The following is a 23,551-nucleotide window of genomic DNA, read 5'->3' as shown; positions in this document are numbered from 1 at the left end:
CCTAGGAGGAGTTCATTCACTGTGATTGATAAGCTTCGCTATTAATTACGTAACATGCTTCAATTTATTGATTTTAATAATCACAAAAAGATTATTTTAAAACGAATAAGTTACAACTATTTTGGCATAAGCCTAACTTGAAGGTTTTAAAGTTAGACTTATACCAAATACCGCAAAACTCAGCATTATGCCTTAGCGTTATAGATATTTGAAGTGAAGTGGCTGTCACAAGCACAGCAAAAATATTGCAAAAGACGTTTGTTTCATTAAAATTGTCACCAGTGAAATTGTCAGCGATCGGCTGCATCAGTACGAATTTTACATCTTTACTGAAAAACAAAGTGATAATTTTAGATTACTACTGATGGAGCCACACCTTAGCTATGGCAACTGAGTTTCTATAAAACATTGCGGTTTAACACTTTCAGTTTAACTGGAGTAACCCAAAGTAGACGCGTAGCTTAAGATACACTAACTACTTCCTTACGCCCACAGTTAAACCGGCCTTATGTTGAACTTTTACTTTGACTATCCGCATTTGTATAATTTAGACATGTATACATGATAGTTAAATAATAAACGTAACAAGCAAGCGCAAGAATGTATACTGATGTGACAAAACAAGATTTGTAAATACGATAGTAGTTGTAACGCAGAGATACAGGTTACTCCAGGTCAAAATATATGTGACGTCAAACCTTACGACTTTTTCCGTCATTTGCAAATTAAAAGGAACAAGTAAGGTTGAACTAAAATAAACTTTTGAAAAATACACCACACACAAAACCTTGAGACAATCACTTCAAAATACCGAGTACTTGTGCGGCAAGGTATGTTGCTGGGATGTTATATCCCGCAAAGTAGATCTGATTCCTAACTCCAAAAGGCTGCTACTACAGTAGTACGCTATCCTCGCTCATATATTAAATAAATAATATCCTCCTGAGCTCAACACTTTAATAGCGTAACAGTCGAATCGTAAACTAAATAGAATGAATGGCAAACGTACATGCAGTGATTAAATACCTCGATTTTATACCAAATGCGGGGAGTAGCTTAAGGGCGCTAACCAGCGACAAACTAAGAAATAGTTAATGGCCGCTACACTGTGACCAACTAAAATTTATTGAAAAAAGCAGTTAGGAAAAGGGTCTGGGAAGGCAACTTTTGGAAAAAAGTAACGACGGTATCGGTGCAGAAAAAGTCGTGCAGTGCAGTAACTTCATGCTATAGTACTGCCTACCTCTGAGCATAAGTCATTTTCAAAAAACGCCTCTGATGAAATGATATCAATGCAGTATGGATTGCTTATATGCTAAACAGAGGTTTTCCAGATCGAGAAACTTTAATTGCGTGCTTCATCTTGTTTGAAATAATTCAACAAGCAGTGTGATTTTTGATACAAGTAGCTAAAGTAACTTTACCGTTAATCATCTCGTTGCATGTGTCTTGTTTGATCACAAACTACTATAAGAGACCATTTACTTATAGTAGTTTGTGGTTTGACAATGCTTGCCTACAACCACGTGACTGACACAGAGTAACCTCATAAGCTGAGCGTAATTCCTTCCGCCGGCCGGTTGAGGTCCGTGCGCCAGACTGTTGCCATTAAATTATTCATTGTAGGCCTGCGTACGCCGTTATTTTGTGATGGGCTTGTCACACATGAGATTGAAAAGTCAGACGAGTTGAGCATTGGATACGCATCGGTAAATTTATAGCGATAGGTACGTGACTTAAAGCGTTTTTAGTTCTTTCTTGAAAACGTCAACTTTTGTGGTAATGATTATCTTGCACGTCTCTGTCAATAACTTTGATCTCATATCCAGAAGCGGGCAGGTGACGCAGACATCAGACGTGTTAGTTAAATGTGATGACGAAGCGTAGAAAAAGAGAACTCGAGTATCAGGTCGTAGAGTAACCTATGGTAACCTCCAGCAGAAGTGACGTGTCATATTCATACACAGGAGATTGTGTCAGTGAACGACTTAGGAAGTAGTAAATATAGAGTGCTCAAGAGTTTTAATTTAAACGTAAAGAACAAATTGCAAGAAAATAGCAAAAGTTACAGCAGAAAAAACAAGATTAAGAACAATTTAGCAAAACGGCTTTGAGTTTATAAAAATTAACTTATCAAATCTAATTATTCTCTCATTTTATGGCATAGCTTTGTCTTGTTTATAACACCTATTGTAAGGCTGGTTGGAGTGATACAATGATTAGACGGCGGCTGTTCTTACTCACCTACATCACCACCGTATTAACATCGTCACTGTACGTGGAGGGTGTGCCCAGACCCATCGAATATCTTCAAGAAGGTTTGAAACTCGTTTCTTATCTTTGTGTACAGAACAAACGATCACAGATAGTGTTCATTATTTTCTTGTTGCATGATGAATAAAAAGTAAACCGAACGTAGCCTACGCGGAAATTGTTGTTGCTTGAATAAACCGTTGTTAATAAATTAATATTTACATTTTAGCCTACGATAATATCAACTACTGAATATTCGCACATTTTCCTATGAATAAACACAAATCTATCAAGTTATTCTCTACATGACTTGTATATTACAGTGGGAAACCAAATAAGCAAAAGAATAAAGCGAGGAGCCATCGGTTTTCACCGAGCGATAAGCTGCCATCAACCTGATATTATAATACTGGGAACATACGGTAGTTATGGATGTTTCTGCGGCTTTTCCGGCAAAGGTGTGCCCATTGATGACACCGATAAGTAAGTTAACCATTAGATTGAGTAATACAACAAGAATGCTATTATGAGTCAAAAACAACAGGTCGTAGCTGTGCGACTGTTACATCATGGTCCAGCAAGCATTGATAACGGCCTTGTTTTCCCGCCATTCCCTTAAAGTATTTACTTTCATGTGTTTTAAGTTAACCAGTGGCGTATAGGACCAGCTGGCTATGTGTATGCTATATAGCCTATATAAATATAACATGCATAGTACACTACGAATGGAGTGCCTCTTTAAAGGCTGAGCGTGTTTTACGGAAAACAATTAGTAATTACACCCCTCTTACAACAGCTCTTAAGCGACTTTTTATTTTCATATCTAACCGTATTTATGCATCCCTGCAAATATTTTATGTTGTGACATTAAATCAACAAATTTTACTGCCATTCGATTATGAGGTCGATGACCTTACGGGGACGCATATGCAGAATTTGCAAATATCTTACTGGCATTTTCAGGAGGAATTACTGAAAATTCTTGCTAAAAATACGCAAAAAAAAAACAACAAAAACAACCGTTACGGGCCATTTGTCGTAGGAAGGCCTCCGCGACACGCACCTTACGATGGCCAATGGCCAAAAATGTCACGGCGATTTACGCAAAAATTTCAAATATTTTACTGGCATTTTCAATAGGAGTAATTTAAAATCCTTGCTTAAGGTAAGTGAAAAAAACGCACCATTACGCAACGCGGAGGTCCGTATCGAGTAGGCCTTCCTGTAGTAAATGGCTCATTTGTTATAGGAAGGCCTCCTCGGTACGGATCTCCACGTACGCTATACTGTACGTTCGCCGACCCAATTAATTGTGGTCTCGTATTCTGTTTTTTAATTTCAATGTGCTGCGAAGGAATTAAAAGATTTTCGAAGTTAAAAGTATAAAATATATGTCCAGGCCATACGTAGAGTCTTGCCGGTGTCAAAGCGATGGGTCGCTTCTATTCATGAACAACTGTAAAGCCCAGCCTAACTCTTTCGGTCACTTTATAAAGGAAACTGCTTTTCCACTAATAATACGTAAGTGCAATGTAATTTATATTTGCATTGCATTAATAATAATGTTGCCTTGTAGCGGCTCGTGACGTTTTTATTCTAGTTTGCAGCCATATTTTATTGCGCCCCCGTTTTTGAGAGTTTTGTTTGCGTTTTTCCATGATTTATGCAGACTGACAGGCCATTTTACTGTTGTAGTTTTGAGCAGTTTATATCGCAAGTCAATCGTTGCCATTATAATTCTCACAAACATATCCCAAAAATAATAATTGATACAATGGACAAAACAATCGCATGAAACTGTTTGCTCAGACTGTTGTTGAGCGAGTTTAACGCTGTTAATAAAACACTTGAACCGTCATACAGACTAGACGCCGTTTTCATTGCGGACGTTTCGAATGACAGCACTACTCATTACCGGTGTGAAACAGGAGAAACACGCAATTAAAATTATAGCCTACAGCTTGCATATACGAACGAAGTATTTGTTCTCCGTATTCACTTGATAAATGCGTTTGTAGAATACGTCGTAATTTCATCCGAGCTCATGTAGCAATAGAAAACACCTTTGCCAACAAAGCCCATAATCTCAATCATTATTTCTAATATCAATTATGTTGTCGTATTTTTCGTTGCCATGTTTTAACTCGATTATTTAAGTCTATATAGCTTAGGGGTTATAATTTAAGTGAGTTATCATATTCGTCATATTGTTAATATTTGAGGGTAACTTATCATTACTTTTAGCGTTTGCTTTGCATGTGAGATAACCGTGACGCAATAACCTCATAACCTTAAGTAATACTGCACCCAATATTTTGTTTCAAATTTATGCATGATTCTCTCTCCCAACCTATGCTTGCACATCTCTAAACAGCACAAGAAGCAAAACCTAATTCGACTGAGATAAAAGTTATGTCATTTTTTTATCTTTATAATTACTAAATGTGGCTTGTATTCAAGACACGACAATTTTTAACGCTTTATGAGCTGATTCGTGTGGTTTAAAAACAAAGTATAGGTTTATGATGTGTGCCATTACGACACGTTAAGTTGCTCTTGACAAATGACCGTTGAGGGTTTGTGTCTTTCTCGAACGTCTGCACGTCGTCATATTTTTTTCTGCTGTTAGTTGCATGTCTGCTGTCTGCTCGTGCTATTTCTCTCGCAAGGGTTTATCAACAACCCAACATCTAATCAGTTTTTCCTCTTGTCATTGATAAAAGCTATACAGATTTTTTTATTGAAAACGGGGTATAAGCTTTTGAGTAAAGACTAGGGTTGCCATATCTGTCAAGTTACAGTAAAACACATAAGAATATTGCTAGAATTATTTTGTCTGGTCTATATGACGCTTGCCCAAAAAAAATAGTTCCCGTAAATGGCAATATCGTGAAAACTAAGGATCCCAAATCAAAACTTCCTAACGTGCTCTATGTTTGTGGTTTGGAGAGCGATCGTCAGAATGTACGGATACTGTTAGGTTGAAGGAGGCTTAAACGCGCCCTGGTGCAGCTAACCCGAAGGAGTTCATGAAACATTGGCAAAAGTAAATTTCTTTATTGCATCAGTTGTGCGTTGTAGTTCCTGTTAAAGGCTTGTCCAAGTTGTACATCCCACTTTCATTTTGAGAGTGAAAAATTGACACACCAGCAGTCGTATAATTAAGCTAAAGAATTTTCAAATAAATTATATTTGATACCTCAATAAAAAGCAACGCTAGGTAAAAGGCTGTTCTTTGAAATAAAGGACGTTTGGTAACCAAACTAATATAATGCTAACAGACAGAAAACCAAAGATACAAACAGAGATTCCCTATATAGGAAAACACAACTTCCTTGAAAGAATCAACAACATCTTGAGTTAAAAGTTGTAACATTTTTAATCGTAAAATATTAAACCATCCGTCTGATATCAATTTTATCGCAATATAGGTGCTGCAAGAGACATGACGAATGTTACGCAGAAGCAGAAAACATAACGAAAACCTTCTTGGAAAGTCTCATCATCATTGGCTCGACCATATTTACGTCGTACGACAGCGAGTGCCGGGAAGGAAAAGTTGTTTGCGGTGTGTCTATGAGCACATAATGCTCCAAGGAAGGACATGTTTTTACATTAGATTGCGTGACTTTGTTTCCCAGATACGCAACGTTTTCTTTTTCACACCAGATGATTGTCGTGCTTTCAACCATTATTGCATAATCGACCACAACCATAACAAAATTTCTTTTCTTTGCAGCAAAAAACTCGCCGTTCAAAGACAAACTCTGCAATTGCGACAAAGAAGCTGCCCTATGCTTTCATAAAGCAAGTGCCTCTTTCCATCCACAACTAATGAAAATTGATACTGAAAAATATTGTAAGTCGGATATATATTTTTTTAAATAAGCCTATTAAATATGTAGGCTACTGTACACAAATTGATTTAGGCTTAGTTTCGTATGCGCCATTGTTTTATCGATGCCTGGAAAGGACATGATTAAGCAGGAAATATTTTTCAGGCAAGGCTGGTTGTGACTTATCAGATCTCAATTTAACGACGCATTTCGAAGATCGTTGTGAGTTTAAAATATTCCTGATTAGCTTATATAGTTGTGTTTTTGTGTAAGTTATAGGCTATTATATATTCTGTTTTGGAAAGCAAGTTGGTTTTTGTACTATGCCTATTACTTCTAATTTTATCTTTGTTTTGTATTTCTTTTCATTTGTTTCTGGTGTTGATATAACCAGCATAAAGAGACATATAAATAATGGACTTAAAACGTTGGCGTCGAAACCGGATGTTACACGTTATTGTCAAATAATAATAGATTGCTTAGCAATCTTGTAGTGTGTGCAGGAATGTTAATAGTACGTCAATTAGTTTAATCGGAATCAAGACTGATTGCTCTTATCAATATAGATCACAAGACAAACCTTTCGACGAGTGGCAATAATACGAAGAAAGCTGTGAAGTTATGCGATCTTGACGAAAATGCAAACGATAGGCAATATCACCAAATTCAACCAATAGCACACGATACCCATAAAATCTCCGAAGTAACAACTACAAGTGACACTGAGGGTCCAACAACAACAGAAGAAAACGTTGTCAAAGGTAATCAGCTCGCCAGCACGACGTCAGCCATACATGCGTCCCCAACTGAAATACCTAGTAATTCCAAAGCCCCTTCAAAAGCAGGAGAGGGAGACACTTTAGATTATCAGACCACAATGACGATAAGCACACTTGACAACCTCACCGAAAGATCTACTAGCGACAGCAGAACACCAACTTCAAAAGTAGATCATAGACAACATCATCACAAGAAAAGGCCCAAGCACAAAATCAAACAAGATTTACTAGAGAGGTCTACAAGTAGCACGAAGGCACCGGTAACAACCGATACTCCCAAAGTAGAAATGATTGAAATGTCAACCAAACCCAATGTTGCCCCGACACCCATGCCTTCGCTTTTCGATGTCAAGGACCACAAGGACGATGGTATTGCGGTCAAAACGCAAACGGGCACTATTCCTGAAAATAAGCAAGTAGATGACTATTTTGACATTCAAGAAAACGCGAAAAATGAGTCGAAGACATCAAAACCTGCTCCCCCATCAGACGACCTTGACAAAAGCACTGATCTGGTTGTACCTGCGTTACGTAATTTACATAACAACGATCCAGACGAGCTTCTGGACATAGTTGAGTCCATAGAAAAAGATTTAAGGAAGAATAGCTCAGGTCCTGTCGGGCTTCCAAAAGTTTCCAGTTTGTATTCAAACCCAAAGCCCCGGCTTTCCGATGCCAATGATCACGGTGGTGGTGGACAAAAAGGTTTGCGTTCCAGCTTTACTATGACGTGGTACGCAGCGTATTCACTTATTGTCATAATGCTCACCATAGCCCAGTAAATTCGTTATCAAGTGCAATATCTATATAGGCCTATGCTGTTAATAGATGCGCGCAATCAGGACAAAATTTATGCAAAGTATTTTACTGTCTTTTCGCTCTTAACGTCCTATTCTGTTTTACATCCAGTATATTTTTCAATCGCCTACAAGCTCTAATTTATTTTCGTTTCATTGCAAGTCCAGTTGAACGTATAACATAAGTTCCCATATCGAAATAAAAAGTTCCATGCATATTACCTACTGCTGTAGCCAACGAAATAATAGTCTACCAGTGGTTATCAGTGTGTATATATTCTCGTGTTTCTTTGTATCATTCATTCATTTTATTTTTCGTCAAAAGCGTGGTGGGAACAAATAATCAAACCAGTAATTACTAACACGCGCCAATGAACAAGAAAAAGTGACAAAGCTGAAAAGGCTTGAAACGTGCTCAAGAAAAATAACGTTAATACAGTATTTGCTGGTAACAACTAGCACGGCCACTAAACCTATGATTAGTTAAGTCCATAAAACATAAATTGAAAAGCGAAAATTAAGCAGACGAGCAGATCGTGTGTTCAAGCAACTGATGAATGAAAATTGCTTCAAGGCTGTACATCAGTGGATGGGAAAAGAAAACCCACTGTAAAAAAAACCATCCCGGGCAAGAGCTCGGTTTCTGGTGGCCATGGCACTAAGGAAGGGCGTTGTTGATTAGCCCGAGTTGTACAGCAAGAATGCACACCAATGATAATCTTCGGAAGATGTAATGACAATACTGCTCGTTACAAGATGTAATCCTCTCTGGTACATCGACAGTGATGTACAGAAAAAGATGCCAATGATGTCTAATAAATGGTAGTGCTGAAAAGTAACCCCTCTTGATCCGAAGTTGAAGACTTGAGTGGCGCTGGTGGTGACGTTTCAATCCAGTAACTGGTCCTAGTCGTTTATCTTGAAAATATGTAAGAGCGATCTGCAGTAATTGCAGTTAACATCCGAAATAGTTGTGTAATGAGTGTTGAAAATTTGCAAGTTACTTAACAAATAAACAGATTGACGTATAATTTTCTTGGTCCGATTATAAATTTTCCAATACCATCATCTTATCAAAGTGCTTTATCAAAAGGTACTTGTTGTGCGCATGATGGATGCTTACTGCCTATGTCTAGAATTTGGCAAATAAAAAAATTTGGTGGCAGGTGGTTGAGGAAGGCTTCAATTATTTTCAAGTTGAAAGAAAAATACAGCACATGAGTGTGTATTAAAAATTCTGTGAAACCTCGTCAACGTGATTACAGTTACAGTAGCCTATTACTAAATGTTGCTTGCACTCAATAACATAGAATGTGACTTATAACCAACAAGCATCCATTTATGAAATACAATTGAATATATATACATAATAAAGAGAAAAACAAGTGTATAGTGCAATAAAATATATAGAAGTGCTTGGTGCTGGAGTGCAGATTTACACAGTGTATATTTACACAAATAAGAAACAAAAATCGTCTAAAACATTGTCACATAGTGTCATGCAAGTGTGATTGAGGAAGTAAAATAATTTTAAATTTTTTATAAAAATTGTCTGATTTTTTTGAAGTTTCAAGTCATTAGGCAGAGAATTTCAAACTATTGGTTCCATATATCGAATCCTTTTTTAGGTTAAAGATTTACTGTAAAAGGGAAAGGGAAATTGTTTGATTTCATAGTGAATTGGTATAGCTCGATGAATTTGTTTGGACAAAATTGAACATAATGGAGTGTACTGTAATAACTGTTATCTTTTATAATATTATTTCCTTTTTAATCTTTTATTTGCTTTTAGATTTGTGTTCTATTTTAAGTTAATCAAAACCCTAAAACATGGGTCTTGAATAGTCTGCTTATTACATTAACTTACCATCTTATAGCAAAATTCCTTTATTGCCATCTTGCATGCTTTAAGTGCTTGGGCTTTACCACTTTTTCCTGCTCGTTAATTGTTTGTGAGCATGTAATTTATTTTACTACGGCAAACATCCTAACTTTTGCTCCGCAAAGTTAATGGCGAAAAATAAACAACACAATACAATAAAACATTGTTGTTAGATTTCTATAGTTTCTCAGATTCCTCACTCCTCAGTTTCTCCATTTCGTAAATTAATGTAGCCCAACTAAGCGTCTTAAATCTAAATATTCTAATCAATTAACATTCTAATTTCTAGTTTCTAATCTAATGATATAGGCTTAATGCATGAATGCAAATCCAAAGTATTCCGAACCAGAGTAGAAGCTGAAAATTTAGGTCAACATCAATCTACGGAAGTACAGAAGTAATAACACTAAACTACAACAGTGAAGAAGTTACAATACAATATAGCCTAGGCCTACTAGACGACATCTGTTACAATACAACACTAAACTACAACAGTGAAGAAGTTACAATACAATACAATACTAGACGACATCTGGGTAGTCTGGAAAGTATGGTAGTTTTTAACGAGAAATCGTTCGTGCAAAGACGCAACTTTTGGTGTGATGTCATACACCAGGGGTGGGCAAACTGCGGCTCGCCGGCATGTTTTTTGTGGCTCTTCTAGTCGAATCGTAAAATTCCAAAAAAATTGTAAAGGCTACCAAGAGTACCGTTTATGAACGTTTCTGTCTATTTTTTTCTATTTAGGCCAGCATTTCGTTGATAACGTAACAGTAGACATAGAATCCGACATTGTTTTCAGGTATAGATTCTATACTCTATGGCAAAGGTGGTCAAAGTGCGCCTCGCCGACATGTTTTTTATGGGTCTTCTAGCTGAAAAGTAATATCCCAAAATGACTACTAATAATATAATAACCAAATTGACAATCATTACTGACTTTGCGGCTCGCTGGTGTTTATAGTTTTCCGCAAGTGACTCTTTCATTGAATAAGTTTGCCCACCCCTGGCATACACTGAAGCCTCAGTTCTTTGTGTGTTTATTGTATTATAAACTGATGTGCAAACAACTAGCTTTTCTTTGTTTCTTTATTATAAATTAACATGTACGTTAATGAATCTCCGGCATGTAGGTGCCATACTTTCCACTTTGGATTGTAACTGCAACACAAAGCCAATAAAAACTTTCTAATATTTAGTTGAAGCCCCAAAAGAAGAACTAAAATGTTGATTAACATAAAGTATTTTGTTGTCTGTAGGACATAAATACCTATGTTAGACTGAAATTGCTACATGCTGTTGAACGTTCTTAGTGTTATGCCTAATGCAATTGTTACACTGAACACTGCCTTTAGATTTAACAGGTATTAAATTTTATATCAAAACGAAACTATAAAAAATTGTTGATTGATAGCTAAAATGCATCTAATATCCCTCAGTCATGTTTTCATGGTTATGGACAGTACCGCTAGTTTGACTAACTTCAGATAACTTATTTGTTTAATTAGACCTTTTGATGTCAAGTTAATGCACTTTTATTATAATGTATTTTTAACTAATTACATGTTTTGTGTATAAACCCGCATTGATCAAACTCACACCTAGCTAATTGTAGGCCCATGAGTGACTTTGATTTAAACTTCTGTTAACATAAGGTGAAGCTTCCCTGAAGCTGCAAGTTGAGAAGTTTTGCAATGTTGTAATATGGGGTTATATTATGTTGTACATGGCGCTTTACTTTTCTTCATTTGTTATTGTTTTCAGTTTGCGCTGTAAGTAATGTATTGATGCATATTGCTGATTGTTTATTTAATGAAAAATGAAAGCCAACTGTAAGCAAGATGTAAGAAATTTGTCCATATATCCACAAAAAGAAGATGTACTCATCAACAATGCGCAGGATTCTGCAACATACAACCATTCAAGTCGAAGTGTCGGAACAAGTGTTATGAATCTTGTGGCTGAAGTTAAAGAAAAGTATCGAAATACAGTGAAGCAAATAACAGATTTTAAACAGTATGCTACAAGCACAGAGGGAAAAGTAAAATTTAGCATTATGGCTGGTGGTTTAGCCACAGGTTTATTCTTGGCATTTAGATCCCCTTCAAAACGATTGTACTACAAAAGAGCTTTGCCTCTTGGAACACTTACTCTTGCAGCAGCTGCATGCTACCCTTACCAAACTTATGACATATCAAAAACAATTGCTAGATTTTCTTATTACGGATCAGTAATGGTATACAATGGTTCAAAAGCAAGTTACACATATATCTATGAGAGAATGAAGAAACTGGAAGACGATGAAAATGCTTCCAACAAAACTACTTCTACAGAACAAGAAACTGTAAGCATTGTGAATAAATATTTATTATATTGTATTGTATTGTAAATTTTGCAGATTAGGAACAGTTGAACATAACTGTGTTTGTTATATATATTTCAGGCCTATGTTATCGATGAAAGAGGTATTGTTGATGTCAGTGGTGAGGACCAGAACTTGAATAAAGATTTAAATAAAGTTGGTTCTGAGATTTCTGATGATACGAACAATGTAAAGGCAGCGGAATCAAAACCTGAAATTACCAACAGTCCTTCAGACAACTTACTCAAAAGTCCTGCTATATTGAATATTCTTCCCATGACTCCGTCAAATTCTGCCGTAAAAACTGATTCAGCAGTAGCTGGAGACTTTGGCCAATCATCTCCTGAAGATTCTGACCTTTACACTACTAGGTCGTAACCTGAGTTCCTTGTGCACATGCTAACAGTGTTATTTTAGTCATTACTCCAATTAGCAAGCTGGCTTTATGCGTCGTATTCATTCAGTCGGTGGTTTGTTTTGTTTTACAATACCTGTAAAGCCTACGTGCTGTATGTTATATTCAGGTGTTCTTTCGAATGGAATGGCCTATTCAAAGTTAAAAAATTTTAACATGCTTTCACAATGCTTCCCTGAGTTCCTAATAAAGAATTCTTATATCTCTGTCCAATTAGAACGAAAACGAATGTCAATTTTATAACATAGTTACGCAAAGAGTGAATCTGACCGCGTGTCCAATTGATGTGGAATCTAATTGAAACAAACATACGTCCAGGGTTTTGTTTGCTTAAGCAAGTAGGCCTCTGGAGACGCTGGTTACCGGGCTGTGAGTACCAAAGGAAATTCTTAAGCAAGTTAAGGTCCTATTTCGAAGACTTCAAACAAGTCACAAACCTAGTTTCGTGAAGTTTTGTTTCACTTTGAATTGACATTTGTGTTATTTCGTTCTCAAGAATTACATTTACTTAAGTGTTGATTACTTGTTTCAACTTTATATTGCTCTAACGGGCAAACTGGTTTCAATTTTTCAAGCCGCCGTTGCGTTATGATGCAGTGAACACCACGCATAGCGTTAACGCTTTGTTTGTCATGTGCTAATTGTGTGATGGTCCAACCATAAATCTGTCGAAAAATGTTCATGTAAGCTGGTGTTTGTTCCACTTCTTAGCGCGCAACATAAATTCAGAAAACAAGTGGTTCCTGTGATTGCAAATAGAAGCATCAACAAAACGTTACAATCTTAAGTTAATAATTGACAAGGCACAGACTAAACTATAGTTATTCATTACTAGCTAAAGGTTACTACCTATTACCTGCCGCAAGGTTAGCAGCATACGTACCAGCACTGAGCGCCAGCAAGTCAAAAGCAACAACCTTGTCACATTAAATTAAGCAATGTCGTTGAGATTAGGCGGAAGAGGATATTTATTGCTTGCGTTAGCCGCAACCTTCGTTTTGATGTTTTATTTCTATTTTGACAATGCCACCGGCATATATGGGGGTAAGAATTGTTATAAAACTACACGTCACACAAAGACCTCAGTTTGAATTGATAAAAAGATACCAAAGCTATATTTTTTAATGACGTTTTTGTAAAGTAATGTAAAATTTAACACCAAAACGGATTATCCTTAAAAACAGTTTTTCTCTGTGGCAGGACACGACCATGACTTTGGCCTCGTTTATTATACCAGCAGTCGAGAACAAGAGACTAACATGACGGCGTTGGTACACCCAAAAACGACACTCTTACGATTTCAACATAGATTGCAGCATATGCATGAAATTTGTGAAAACGGCAAAGAATTGTGGAGTAGAACTGAAGCAGAAAAGTACAGAAGCTCTTGGGTGAGAAATGACAATTTCGTCATCGTTCCAGGCCGTCCCTTTCTGGTTTGCGTCCTGCCAAAGTGTGGCAGTTCTAGTTGGCATTGGCTGGCACGGGATATGCGCGAGCCATTGGCAGCAGGACACGAGTTCGGTTGGCAGGACAGACAGAAAAACACCGAAATCTCTCAGCAGCTGGACTCAAAATCCGGACTTCATCTCTTGACCAACAAGAACGCCTTTCTGGCAATTGCAGTTCGACATCCTTTTGGGAAATTGATTTCAGGTTGGAATGAAAAGTTAACCCGCGACAACACCTATGCTAGTTTTTTACTTGAAGCTTATCCTCTGATGAAGAATTACGTTAGTGATAAAGACAAAGACCACGTGATCAGCTTTGACGATTTTGCTTTGTACCTTGCCTACCACGGTAAAGATTACAAAAACTTAGACTATCACTTTTTGCCAATGAATCATCTGTGCCAACCATGTCTTTATCCATACAACCATGTTGTCAAATTGGAGTCCTTATCTTTAGATGAAGGGTTGTTGAAAAAAGAACTGAATGTATCTAACTTTCCGTGGCAACTAAAAGGGACTGGATATGTTACCAAAGAAAATAGAAATTCCATTGAGATTATACGGACGTATTTCAAATCCATGAGTAAGTCTACTATTCTTAAATTAATTGATATATACTACTACGACTTTGTCCTGTTTGGATACACGTTCGACGTTGACAGCTTAACAGCAGGGGGATTTTTGTAACATCAAAATGATTAATGTACGATTGTCTGGCTGTGTTTAACGAAATATTTTCTTCATGGCTCCCCTCTCCTCGGCAAGCTCAGATATAGTTTCAGGGCACCAACCATAATTATACTGTTAAAATATCACAAACCACCTAATGAAGTATTAACTGTACAACTGTGGTAATTCTTTAAGTTTTATACAAAATCAATTCCCAAATTCTCAGTATCAGGCAACCTAAAATATAAAATTTATCAAAAAGTTTTAATCTCGAATCAATGTATAACGGAGTTATTTCGGTGTACGTGTGTGTTCACGGCGACGGATACGAAAATTCAAATATAGGCTAAACAAGTTTAAAATGCCTGAAAATTATGTAACGTCAAGATTATGTTAATTGAATTACAAGCATCTTTTTTCTTGTGTTTTTCCTGTGGTAACCTTGCTAACTATTTATTTAAGGTTCTCATGGTAATGCATATAACCTAGCTCTGTTGTTTCTTTTTCGTAGTAGCCTGCATAGCTTACCTTTAATTACACGTATTAAATTGGTTTTAGCATTTCCTTATGTCTATTACAGGTTAAATAAAAGTTCTAATGAGCTAAATGACAACTCATCAGAATCATTACTGTGGATATTAGTCTCTTAGGGAATAGCTTACTATATGTTTATCAAAGAAATCAGCTGTTCAGCCAATCTCAGATTAATCTAGTTAATTGGTGGCCGCGTTAACATTTTATCGTCAGAGCCAGTTTCACCGATTTTTGGAATCTGGGCCTCGCGTACGTACTAAAGCATAAAATCAAACGTTCCGAACTTGCTCTTTTTTATCAGAGAATTCTAGATAATCACATGATAAGCGATTAATATGGAGTTACAAAATTGAAATATGGTGAAGGAGGGCCAAAATGTGTCACCTGCAGTGGTTTATTACGTTACTTTGAAAAGAGATAAAACAACTAAATCAGCTTTTTAGAACAGACGGTTCAGCTCCTCATCTCGTTGACGAAAGCGATATTATTTCACTTTTTTCGGTTACGTAATGCCAAGTGCTAACACGGAAACACACTATTATACTAACTTATATTTCATCGTGTAAATTGTGATATGGCAGAGAAAAGTAGCTTTATGAAATTTCCCGTACGTTTGAATAAGTTATGAAAATTGATTTTGAGGCGTTTATTGAGGCAAGTGTTGAAGCGGAAAATCACAAAATCTTTGGACTATTCAACGCAATCCTAGGTGTAAGGTTTAGCAGTATATCGAATTAAAGGTCTGACTTACAAAATGTTTCCTACTGTTTTGGCATATTTATTCGTTTTACTTATTAAATCTTGTGTTTATACTAAGATATGTTTCGTTCAACTACATCACTAGGCCTATTTGCTGATGATACAGTATTATACAACTCGTATTGACATATTGCAGAAATTGAAAATCAAATCACAATCGAACTTGATAAAGTAAATAATTGGCTAAAAATTAACAAGCTTTCTTTAAATTACAGTAAAACGTTTTTCATGATAACAACACCTAAATTCTGCAAATGGCAATAAGTAAACCTGGCGATAAATGGCAAGAAAATAAAAAGGGCTACCAAAATTAAATATCTAGGCATAATTCTAGAATGTAGATGAACATTTTAAATTGAATTATCATGTTAAAGATCTTTGCAATAAACTGCCGAGAATCTGTGGTGTCTTGTACAAAATTCGTCAATTTACCAATAAAAACGTTCTGATGGTGTTATTACAGGTGTGATAATATTGTGATTATAACCAAAACTAATATACAGATTATGTGAGATTTCAATTCTAATACTTAAGGGTCGCTTTAGCAAAGTGTAACACGACCCGCAATCACTTCCTGTACCATTGTTGTGACGTAATATTTTCGCCTTTTTCGCATGCGTTCAGTTTGTCGAAAATAACTTTGTTAGCGTATGTCAGTTCGAAGTAACAAGTCTGGGTATAATCAGCAATCAACAATTTAATGCAGTTGAATATAGCTAAGCCAAAATGCTATTACATTGACTGTTGAATGAAGTGCTGTTGATGTGCCAATGTTCTGTCAATTTGTAATCGTACAACGAAGAATCAATATAACCAGTTTATACAATCAACAATTTGTGCAAACTATTGAACAGTACAATTTAAGACAAGCTCAGTGTCAGGTCAGACAACTCTGCTTGTCGGCTTTACAAGACAATCAGCTTTTAGCTGAACAAACGAGTCTAGGATTGATTAAGCAAACAACGGCCTTGAGACTCATTATATCGAGGACAATAAACATTCAGACAATCAAAGATTGTATTGGAGTGACTGGTAAAGTCAAGTTCAACAACAATAACCAATCATTCCATTACACAGGTATAGTCTAGTCTAGTCTAGTCTAGTCTAGTTTACAATGCTTTACATTATGGTATATTGGTTTGAGGATCTGTATCAAATAGTGTTATAAAACCATTAAATATAGCCTAACTCACAATAAAGTAGCAAGACTAAATACCAACAGTAACAAACATACCAAACTAACTACAATATATAGAGCAAACGATATTCTAAATATATCTTAAATCTATCAGTTACAGACAGGCAAATTCATGCATAATTGTTACACAAATCTTCTTCCCCAAATGTTTAATGTCTATTTCAGCGAAAACCAAACAGTACACAAATATCATACACTAGAATGACTAGATCATCACTTTTTCTTGCCCCGAATCAAAAAAAATAAAAGGTAAAAAAGTTAACATTTGAAGGACCTAATTTTTGGAATAAACTACCAAACAATATAAAAAAATTAAGTCTCTTAAATATTTCTCATATCAATTGATTAGTGGACTTGTGCAAGGGAAGTGCTATTCAGATAATTCTGAATTGCTTTTCTTTGCAATAGAATCTAGGCAGATGACTTAGATGACCGTGAGGTCTTTCCCCTGCCCCACACCAATGAATTACGTTAGAATTATGTTACGATCCTTTTTAGTTTTTTAAATGGCGAAATAAACTTTCTCTCTCTCTATCTCTATCTTTGTCTTACTGCAGCATTTGTTTTGTCGTAAATGCTAATTTCAAACTTAAAGCATACAATACTATACCGGTAATTACAAATTACATTAATGAACAAATTAAGTAATTCTAACCCAAAAACATTGAAACGTTATGAAAATACACGATTTTTAGATATCTATTTTTCAGGCATGGATTGGTCATAAATTGATGTTCATGGCTGCTTTACTGTGGATTATTTTTTGCAATTTGGTTGGAACTTTACGATGGGGTAATACAATGAGCAAACCAGTACGATTATGGCCATTCCCTGTCTAGGCTACTTGAAATAAACTGGAACGATAAAAGGAGAAGTTGTAACTGTACCAACAGTACCGTAGGCTTTAACGTTATGTTAACTTATAAGACCAGCTATTTTACGTTTAAATTCTTGACTATTGCCATGTCGGCTGTTAGTAATAGGGATGTCGTTTGCAGTTTTGGAGTATCCTTTACTTCTACACTCGTAAATCAGGATCGAGTTTTGAAGAATTATTACATCATAATTTCTTTCTATTACCTCATTACTCCCTCGCCCAACTGATTTACTTTGGCTTTTTTGGACAAAATCTTGCATCCAATAGCCTAGATCTAAGAGCACTTCAAGCGTGTACGCACAAGCTGCCCCTACTAGAAAGTTTGTATAATGCGTAAGTTTTCTTCTGCTCCAATTTTCAGGCGCAGAATTACCTTTTTGTCGTAGGCTTATATTCTATAGCCTAGGCTGTCGTTATTTCGCTGGAAAAAATAATGCTTTTGAAGCTATTTTTCAATTTTGTTGTTAACCCAACTTTAATATTATAATGTAGTAATCTAAACCTAACCGAAATTTTCCATTTAATTTAAACTCCCGAGTAAAACCTTAAAAGGCTAAAATCAACTTTTTGCATACGCATTCTCCCCACCTAACCGCCTAGGTTATCTTTTACAACCGGCTGTGTGACGTAACGGTAAAACATTCAATTTGTATTTTATGATATATTGTAAGTATTATGTTGACATGGCACAAAATTTGGCATAACATTTGTTGGTGCACTGAAAGCAAACTTTCCAGTAGGGCAGGCTGCCAGGTGCTGGTTTTGCTGCTGTAGTTGGCAAGCCTCTTCCAGCCTGTTTGCTAAAAAAACTTGCTATAAATCAGTGCTTTTCAACCTTTTTGAGAACCATCCGCACATTTTTTTTCGCAAAAATTTCATCCGCACTTTAAACCAACCGAAAATTATTACACAAAAGAAAATGAAGAGACTTAACACTTTTTCATTCAAATGAAGAGACTTAACAACTTTTATCAATGACTCGGTTGCTGCTGAATGTTTCTGGCAATTTCAGACCAGTTAGGCACAACTTCTTGCTCCAAAGCTGTCATTCCAAGTCAGAAAAAGTAAAAAATATGCACAATTTTCATCCGCACTCATCCGCACCGCGTTTGTCATCCGCACTGCAATTTTTTTCAACCGCACAAGTGCGTACCGTCCCACAGGTTGAAAAGCACTGCTATAAATCATATGCTGTCTCCACAATTGATTAAACATATACAAAATTTTGCTAAATCCGCATAATTGTGCTCATTAATGCACCTGAAGCACAGTACTGAATACAATTATAACTACACTCTTGCAAAGCTCTGCACGTTGACTTCCTCCCAATCAGGTTTTGAAGTCAGAGTACAAAATTAAAACAGACCTGCCATTTGCAAAGTTTATTTTCAACTTTTGCAGAATAGTGAAGTTTGTTGCTTATGCAGAATATTATTCATGTAAATGAACGGATGGAATGTCAGAGAGTATAAACTAAACAGCTAAACTGCTGGCTGAAAAGTGACACATGAGGTAACCTAGGATAGGCTACCCAGTAACCTATTGCTAGGCAGTAAACATTAATCTACGGAAGTGTGGAATTACTATTCTAGACTGCAATTAGTGTCGTCTGCAAATTGAAATAGTACCGGTAACCACGGATCTCACCAAGTATCAGGATACAATTGTACACCAATCTTTTTTTTTTCATTTTTTCTTTTTTAACCTCTATATTCTAGATCAAAATTTATTTCCTGCAATTCTGTTGTTCCTTGGATTTGTTTCAAAAGCAACCAAAAAACTTAAACCAAACACAACTCATTTTTTACCTTTAGCGCTCTATAGGTGGGGTAAACTTGCTCAGATGTTTTGATATTTATGGCAATGCATTGTAGAGCAAAATACATTTATTCTGTTGTAATAGTTAACTTACAGTTCTGCTACAATCATATCCAGCACATAATAGAAAGTGAACACACAAATGAAACTAATCAACATGTAAGCCGAACTTTTACATGTTTTATGGAACAGTACAAATTTTGTTGCTTGAGCACCAATTAATGATAATTAATCAGTAAACAAACGTTTAAGGCTTCAGTGCAAGCCATCATGCCAATATTTGCGTCTTTGCACAAGCAATTTCTTGTCAAAAACTGCCGTAATTTCCACTCGGGCATCCAGCCAGGACATGGCAATTGGCAACATGACAAAGAGATAGCCTGCATTGTATGGTCTATTGTTCTTGAGGGTAGAAAAGAGAAAGGGACGAGAAAAGTAATCCTGTCTGGCTGCTCTTTTCCTAGATTCCTCTTAGTCAAATGAAAATAATTAATTTAAGAATGTTTGTAATCTCGATTACTATATCATTTTTGCGCTTTACTGTTTCTTTTTCATATATTGGTGTTTTAACCTCTGCATAATTTACAATCCCCTCGCAGCAGCGTAAGTACGTTATTAAATTATGCATTATTGCATAACAATACTGTTATTATTGATAGCGGGATGCAAAAATAGATATATGAACATCGTGGGACAGTCTAGTAAGCACAGAAACACACCGTTGTTTCTAAAAATTTTTGGAATATTTATTAGTGTACAGTGGGACCTCGTTAATCCGGACCCCGAACAACCGGAATCTCCGCTATCCGACACAAAACTGCCGGGAACGGATTTCTTCCCATGCATTTTACCCCTTTAATCCGGAAACCCCGCTGTCCGACTCCGACACAAAAGTTTTGGAACAAATGTGCTAAATCAATAGCAATAAAATCCGATAAACCGGATTATTAACAGTGAAGCGAAAATGATTCACGATTGTCCTAATACACTATGTACACTGGGTAGTTAGTTGACGAAACAATAGCCGATTATCTACGCATAATAACGTTGCGGTCTTTATTGATTCAAAAGTACAGTACTGTACAGCATTGCGCTTTGTAAAAAATTTTAGCCGCACAGCTTTTTAGTCATACTATGAAATACTGTACAGTATTTTAGAAACGAAAAACTAAATTGTTCATCAACAGTAACAAACAACGCTTCCGCGGTCGCAAAAAAATACGTACATTACATCGGTTGAGTGCGGCAATCTATTGAAGACATACTGCTGCAACTCAATCGTGCTATCAGCTTTTGATATCGCATTGCGCAAAGATTGGAAACAGGTCAAAGAAAGTTCAAGACTGCTGGTCCCACCGGAATGCTTCGCCATGCAAGAGCGGTTGTCAAACCGATTTGCGACCGAATGTTCGTCACTTGGAGAGCATTCGTCTTTAATACGGTGGTTCTGGGGTTCGACACTGGGTCGGATCATACAAAAAATATAATTTTATTTTAGTTGCTGTCCAGCCAGAAAGTCGGTACTTAGAATTGGAGTAAGGTGCATACTGAATTTTGAACACGGTGCTGCATTTGCAAGATTGATTGATTTTTTACTTTCCGATAATCCGGATACCCCGCTAAACCGACATTTTTTGACGAAACGAAGTGGTCTGGATTAACGAGGTCTCACTGTACATGGGTATTATTTTCATAAACTTTATTATATTCTACATTGCAGAAATGCAATAGCACAGTGCTGGTCTGTATCAGAACTTTGAAACCTTTGTTAATTATTTTCTGGAATTTCTTGTTAACCACTTTTCTAATTGCTACATTTCGTTATGGCTGTTAGTTGGGAGGAAGCACGGGACAAACTTCGTGAGTTAAGAGATTCCAATGTCCGTGATGGTGAAAGTGTTGTTGATTTGGGTGAAAGACTTGTTCGGAAATATTCTTCAAAACTGGGTGACGAATTGTGGCTGGTGTGTGAGCAGGTTTTCATCGCTGCTTTGGACGTAGATCGTGATGACGTTGCTGACATGTGCCTGGAGAAACTTAGCAGCAATTTTCCAAAAAGTTCAAGAGTGATGAAACTTCAAGGCATGATGCTGGAATCACAGGGTTGTGCCGATGAAGCAGAAGAGCTTTATAAAACAATTTTAGCACAAGATCCCACCAATGCTGCCGTAAGAAAACGGTTAATAGCTCTGTCAAAATGGAGGAATTGGAAGAATCCCGGTGCCACAATCAAGATGCTTACGGAGTACCTTGAAGTTTTCATGGCTGACAATGATGCTTGGCTTGAATTGGCTGATTTGTACATTGCACAGATGGACTATGATAGGGCTGCCTATTGCATGGAAGAACTGATTCTATCAAATTCATTCAATCATCTCTATCATCAACGATACGCAGAAATCAAATACAGCAAAGGTGGCAAAGAAAACAAAGAATTAGCCAGACAGTATTTTGCACAGGCTGTAAAGTTAAGCAATAACTGCAACATGCGTGCATTGTATGGTTTGCTGATGACATGTACAAGCTTGTGTGGCAAAGTTTCACAAAGTGAAGACAGCAAGAATAAGCAATATGCCACATGGGCAGCTAAAATGATTGCAGAAAAATATAACAACACATGGGTTCAAGATAAGGATGTTTCATTGGATGGAAAAAAAAATGTTACGCCATCTAAAGATGTTCCCCAATTAATGGCAAGTGTCCAACAGTCCCTCTCATTACTAAACCTTCAAGATGGAGTTGCTTAACAAAATTTTTATGATTTTGTTTCATTACGACTTTTATGTGCATTGGTAATGTGTGACAACTACGACTTTCAGCAATGTGCAATTTTCCTATGAAATGTGTCATACGGCACAAAGCCAAACCTGCCCAATATGTCAGCATCCGCAAGGCATTTTGTGTAAAAGAAATCATAGATTATCGCCTTCTTATAGTGCAACCCAACAGCAAAATTATAATTATTTCAATTTTTAAGCATAAGTCTTGCTCCAGAGTAACTATGATACAATCATCATTTTCAAAGTTATTATAATAATCATTTCTTTGACCAGTTAACTAAACGAGCAAGCAAAAGTTTGGTAGATCATTTTCCAGAAATGTTTATCTCGGTATTTTAACTAACAATTTTGGATATGTAACTTTAACTAATTTTATGTAAATTAATATTTTACACTAAAAATTTTCAACCTGTGGATCGTAACCCTCATTAGCTGATTGATAACCCATTCATTTTTCCGAGTTTTTCTGAATTGAAGGATTATATCGTTTTAAGTATATCACCTTTTTTTTGAAAGATATCGGAAGTGGTAAAAAGCTAATTTGCAATAGCCAGTAAATCTTTTACGCTGCCACCTCCTACATTAAATTAGTTGCACCAACCTTATTCATTTCAGTCTTAACATTGAGAAACTACCAAGTTTGCAAGGTGCAAAACATCCAGTAGCCAGATTACTTATGTTTCTTTCTCAAGTGTTTACAATGTTTGACATAAAAAGTTGTAATTAAATAAACCTTTGTTTAATTGGTCCAACAAAACGTTTTGCAGTGTTTTAGTATGCTTCTTTGGTTATTGCATGTACTGTACGCAAGTTAATTGCCTAAGAAAGAATTTAAATTTTTGGAAAGGGTCATTAAGCCATACTAGCTGGCTCAAATCTTATGGTACAAAAAGATTGAAAACCATTGTTTTATACTGTTACATTGGATGCGTTACATCTCCACAGTGTACTTTTTGGGTTATCATACCATTTCCGTAACTGTATGTGTTCTCAGATGTAGAAAATTGTTACCTTACATTTGATAGTAGGGTATGTGTTTTGTATGTTAATGATTGCAAATTGTAATTGTTGTCGATGAATTTGTTTGTTAAATTTAACATATTTATGAAATGTGTTTGTCCTATCACAGACATTCACTTGA

At 36.3% G+C, this 23,551-nt stretch overlaps 4 protein-coding genes across 4 annotated transcripts; all 4 read left to right on the top strand.

Annotated features, from left to right (window-relative positions):
- The first annotated feature begins 2,169 nt into the window (after positions 1-2,169).
- LOC143468693 (uncharacterized) lies at positions 2,170-7,886 on the top strand. Its single transcript, XM_076966044.1, has 6 exons — positions 2,170-2,318; positions 2,577-2,736; positions 5,685-5,821; positions 5,993-6,112; positions 6,255-6,311; positions 6,656-7,886. Exons 1-6 carry the CDS (start codon positions 2,216-2,218, stop codon positions 7,648-7,650), a joined length of 1,572 nt encoding a protein of 523 aa, XP_076822159.1. The 5' UTR covers positions 2,170-2,215; the 3' UTR covers positions 7,651-7,886.
- A 1,882-nt stretch (positions 7,887-9,768) lies between these two features.
- Positions 9,769-13,061, top strand: LOC143468763 (uncharacterized). Its single transcript, XM_076966148.1, has 2 exons — positions 9,769-11,891; positions 11,991-13,061. Exons 1-2 carry the CDS (start codon positions 11,367-11,369, stop codon positions 12,285-12,287), a joined length of 822 nt encoding a protein of 273 aa, XP_076822263.1. The 5' UTR covers positions 9,769-11,366; the 3' UTR covers positions 12,288-13,061.
- A 138-nt stretch (positions 13,062-13,199) lies between these two features.
- Positions 13,200-14,997, top strand: LOC143468749 (carbohydrate sulfotransferase 9-like). Its single transcript, XM_076966123.1, has 2 exons — positions 13,200-13,368; positions 13,525-14,997. Exons 1-2 carry the CDS (start codon positions 13,263-13,265, stop codon positions 14,460-14,462), a joined length of 1,044 nt encoding a protein of 347 aa, XP_076822238.1. The 5' UTR covers positions 13,200-13,262; the 3' UTR covers positions 14,463-14,997.
- A 1,409-nt stretch (positions 14,998-16,406) lies between these two features.
- On the top strand, positions 16,407-23,540 carry LOC143468757 (ER membrane protein complex subunit 2-like). Its single transcript, XM_076966134.1, has 2 exons — positions 16,407-16,814; positions 17,646-23,540. The coding sequence occupies exon 2, from the start codon at positions 21,454-21,456 to the stop codon at positions 22,375-22,377; it is 924 nt and encodes a 307-aa protein (XP_076822249.1). The 5' UTR covers positions 16,407-16,814; positions 17,646-21,453; the 3' UTR covers positions 22,378-23,540.
- The last annotated feature ends 11 nt before the right edge of the window (positions 23,541-23,551 follow it).

This window comes from Clavelina lepadiformis, chromosome 1 (genome assembly GCF_947623445.1).
Source record: "Clavelina lepadiformis chromosome 1, kaClaLepa1.1, whole genome shotgun sequence".
NCBI classification, from domain to species: Eukaryota; Metazoa; Chordata; class Ascidiacea; order Aplousobranchia; family Clavelinidae; genus Clavelina; species Clavelina lepadiformis.
The sequence above is the reverse complement of the archived record's forward strand: the minus strand, read 5'-3'. Positions and strand labels throughout refer to the sequence as shown.